The following is a 4317-nucleotide window of genomic DNA, read 5'->3' as shown; positions in this document are numbered from 1 at the left end:
TGGTGGGGCAGGAGGACACTGTGTGTTCATCCACCTGAGGGGCGACCAGCAGGCTGGAGCTGAGCAAGCTGAGAGGAGGTTGCAAAGCCTGGGAAAGGCGCCCCAGGCAGAGGGCACGGCAGGGCAAAGGCCGGGAGTCAGGCCTGAGCCTGTATGGTTTGAGGAACTGACAGAGGCCTGTCCGGCAGGAAGGGAACAACAGAGGGGAGAGACCTTAGACCAGAGCAGAGGGCAGGGCTGTGCTGGGCACTGTGGGCTGTGGATGGGAGCTGGCATTTAAGTGGGGAGACCATAAGCCAGGGCAGATGGGAGAGGAGGGCCGGGCTGGGTACCAGAGTGGAAACCATAGGCCAGGGCAGAAGCCAAGGCCGTGCTGGGCACTGAAGCCTGTGGATGGGAGCTGGCATGTAAGAGGGGAGTCCACAGACCAGGGCAGAGGGCAGGGCCGTGCTGGACACTTTGGGCTGTGAATGGGAGCTGGCATTTATGCTCGAGTGATGGGAACTTGTTAAAAGATTTTAAGGAGGGGAGTAACATTTGGGATTAATGTGTATTCTGGGAATCTCAACAAAGTAAATCCATAGTTTGAATTTTTATAAGACTTCTGCACAGGCAGAGAGAAATAAGATCGCGTCTACAGCTGTGTGATGATCATATTAAAAAATATTACTAAGTTTTTAAACGTCATTTCAAATGTTGTGTTTCTACCTCACATTGGACATAAGTAGATTGCAAGGTTAATGGAAAGTAGAAAAGTTAACTCACGAACGTAAAAGAGACATCGATTTGAAAACAAAACATTTATTCATTTACTTCCGCTGCAGTTTTCTTGACTGCTGAATTTCGTGAGAAGGGATTGTTCAGGGAGGGTTGTGGGGCTGAAGACCCGGATAGGAGCTGGTGCTACCGCTGTTCAAATCTGAGGGTGGTGGAGCTGGAGCCTTGGGGAGGAGCCAACGCTGCCTTTTAAGTCTGAGAGTCGTTGAGCTGGAGGTCCACAGATGAGCCGGAGCTGCCACTGATGTCTTAGGCTGTGGAGTTGAAGACAGTGAAGGAGCCGGTGTGGCTGTTCCTCCGTGAGGGTCGTGGAGCTGGAGATCGGGGGAGAGGTGATCTAGTTTGAGGTTCATGCAGCTGCAAACCCAGAGAGGAGCTGGGGTTTCTTTAGTTGGAGGGTCGTGCAGCTGTAGAACCCGGGAGGAGCTGGCCTTTTTCTAGTATTAGTTTCATACAGCTGGAGACCCGGAGAGGGGCTGATGTTCTAGTTTGAGGGCCGTGCAGTTGGAGCCAGGGGGGAGCTGATGTTCCAGTTTGTTTGGGGGCCTTGCAGCTGGAGACCCTTTGAGGAGCAGGTGTTTTTTAGTTGGAGGGTCGTGCAGCTGTAGAACCCAGGAGGAGCTGGCCTTTTTCTAGTATGAGTTTCATACAGCTGGAGACCCGGAGAGGGGCTGATGTTCTAGTTTGAGGATCCTGCAGCTGGAGACCTTGGGAGGAGCTGATGTTGTTCTAGTTTGAGGTTGTTGGAGCTGGAAATCCAGGGAGGAGCTAATGTTCTAATTGAGGGTCGTGCAGCTGGAGACCTGGGGAGGAGCTGATGATGTTCTAGTTTGAGGCTCCTGCGTCTGGAGACTCAGGTAGCAGGTCATATTTTTCTGATCAAAAGGTCATGGAGCTGGAGATCCAGGGAGGAGCTGATGTTGTTCTTGTTTGAGGTTGTTGAAGCTGGAGATCCAGGGAGGAGCCGATGTTCTAGTTTGAGTGTCCAGCAGCTGGAGACCTGGAGAGAAGCCAATGTTGTTCTAGGTTGTGAGTTGTGCAGCTGCAGACCCGGGGGGAGCTGATGTTATTCTAGCTTGAGGCTCCTGTAGCTGAAGACCCAGAAGGAGCTGATGTTTTTCTGATCAGAGGGTCCTGAAGCTGGAGACACCGGGAGGAGCTGATGTTTTCCTATTTCAAGCATTGTGGAGCTGGAGACCCCGGGAGGAGCTGGTACTGCTCTTGTTTAAGTCTGAGGGTCGTGGAGCTGGAGACCTGGGGATGAGCTGATGTTCTAGTTTGAGGTTCCTGCAGCCGGAGACCCAGGTAGGAAGGAGCTCATGTTTTTTTGATCAGAGGGTCACGGACCTGGAGACACAGGGAGGAGCTGATTTTTTCTTAGTTCGAGGGTCATGGAGCTGGAGACCGGGGGAGGAGCTGCTGAAGTTCTAGTTTGTGGGTTGTGGAGCCGGAGATCCAGGGAGGAGCTGGTGTTTTTCTAGTGTGAGGTTTGTGGAGCTGGATACCCAGGGGAAGCTGGTGTTTTCTAGTGTGAGGGTCATGCACCTGACCCTTAAATGACCTCAAACTACTGCCCTCCCAACCCCGGGGTGTCCAGCTCCACGACCCTCACACTAGAAAAACACCAGCTCCTCCCGGGGCGTCCAGCTCCATGACGCTCAAACTAGAGTAAAATCAGCTCCTTTCCGGGTGTCCAGCTGTGCATGACTCTCAAACTAGAAAAACCCAGGGAGTTTTTTTAGTTTGCTGCTGTTTTTCTAGTTTGAAGGTCATGCAGTTGGAGACCCAGAGAGGAGCTGATGGTGGTCTAGTTTGACGGTTGTAGAGCTGGAGACCCTGGGAGGAGCTGATGTTCTAGTTTGAGAGTCGTGCAGCTGGACACCCAGGGAGGAGCTGATGTTGTTGTAGTTTGAGTGCTGTGCAGCTGGAGATCCAGGGAGGAGGTGGCCCTGCGGTTCAAATCTGAGGGTCCCAGAGCTGGAATCTACGGGAGGAGCCAGTGCTGCCTCTGACGTCTTAGGCTCTGGAGCTGGAGACCCGCGGAGGAGCCGGTGTTGGTGTTTCTAGTTGAGAGTGGTGGAGCTGGAGATCTGCGGAGGAGCTGGTGCTGCGGTTCAAGTCTGAGGGTCCTGGAGCTGGATCCCCCGGGAGGAGTAGGTTCTGCCACTGATGTCTTAGGTTTTAGAGCTGGAGACCTGTGGAGAAGCCGGGCTGGTGTTCTAGTTTGAGGTTCGTGGAACTGGAATCCTGGTCAGGAGCCAGTGATGCTGTTTAAGTCTGAAGTTCGTGGAACTAAACATGGAGCCGATGTTGGGGAAGTAGAGATAGTTACAGGACCCCACTGGAAACTACATGCAGCTGAATCCCAAGCAAGTTAAGGCTGGGAGCTTCTCAGTCCTCGTGATCAATACATTCCTTTTTCTCTTACACAGTTTGGATTTGTTTTCTGTTTCACGAGACAGAAAGATCCTGATTAATACCCACGGGAACTGAAAAGGTTAAAAAATTAAATGATATTGGTATAATAGTAATACAAATTAAACTATGATTATCCTGACAGACAAAATCACACACCACACACAATATATATCTTTTCAATCAGTTAGTAAAATAAAATATAAATTGAAAAATAGACCCATGCAAAGCTATAAAACGTTATTTCTTGGAGAAGCGATGGATGACAGAGATAAATCTGAGAGTTACTATTAATGGAGAAACAGAACTTACCATTTTTCCTGTGAGGTTTCGGTGCTGATACTGATGTTCTGTGAGTTCTGGCAGCTGAGTCCGTTCACACAGCCTGGTGATGCAGCAGGTGTCACAGAAGGACCCTGTCCCAGCTGGTCCTGCTCCCCTGCTATGATGGTGCAGCCACTGCTCTCTGTGTCATGAGGGGAGACCAGGCCCTTGATCACAAGCGTATCCATGGTGAGGTTCTGTGGCTGGAACCTCATGGATGTTCCTTTCTGATGTTCATCGGCCATCTTGCTATTGAATGCATCTTGTTTATAACTGTCTTCTAAATACTGAATAGAAATAAAGCATTGGTACAATATGGATAAGGTATAAAGAATATTGACACATTGGACACAGAGGATCTCCGCCAGGTTTAGGGAATAGAATGTGAAGAGACATAACTTTGGATGCTCCCTGGAGGCCCTGCCTCAATCCCAGTCCCTTCCCTTCTCCTACAGAGGGAATCACTTCCTGCTTTCGTCTTTATTCTTCCCGTACTTTTCTTCACAGTACGTTTCTTTCACCGTGTATGTGTACATCCCTAAAAAATATGCCATTTAGTTTTTGAACTTTCCATTGTCTTTTTGAAGCAGGGTCTTGCTCTGCTGCCTCGGCTGGAGTTTTGAACTCTGATGTGAGGAAATTCTCCTGCGTGGCTGCTTCTGCGCTACATGGCTCTGAGCATCTGCTCGATGCCTGTTTCTGTCCTCCATTCTCCCCTGAGACCCACCCACACTGATGTGGTTCATTTTCATGCTGTGTGATCTCCCGTCTCCATTCTCCCCTGAGACCCACCCACACTGA

General features: G+C 50.3%; 1 protein-coding gene across 1 annotated transcript; it reads right to left on the bottom strand.

Annotated features, from left to right (window-relative positions):
- Window positions 1–790: 790 nt before the first annotated feature.
- On the bottom strand, window positions 791–3761 carry LOC108522045 (uncharacterized). The gene is given in 5 exon segments (XM_017862145.1): window positions 791–1840; window positions 2012–2080; window positions 2550–2840; window positions 2945–2972; window positions 3505–3761. Coding segments are annotated over 5 exon segments (843 nt in total). The 3' UTR covers window positions 791–1642.
- Between the last annotated feature and the right edge of the window lie 556 nt (window positions 3762–4317).

This window comes from Rhinopithecus bieti, unplaced genomic scaffold (genome assembly GCF_001698545.2).
Source record: "Rhinopithecus bieti isolate Rb0 unplaced genomic scaffold, ASM169854v2 scaffold_63361, whole genome shotgun sequence".
Classification (NCBI taxonomy): Eukaryota; Metazoa; Chordata; class Mammalia; order Primates; family Cercopithecidae; genus Rhinopithecus; species Rhinopithecus bieti.
Note: the sequence above shows the minus strand (reverse complement) of the source record. Positions and strands in the feature narration are given on the sequence as shown.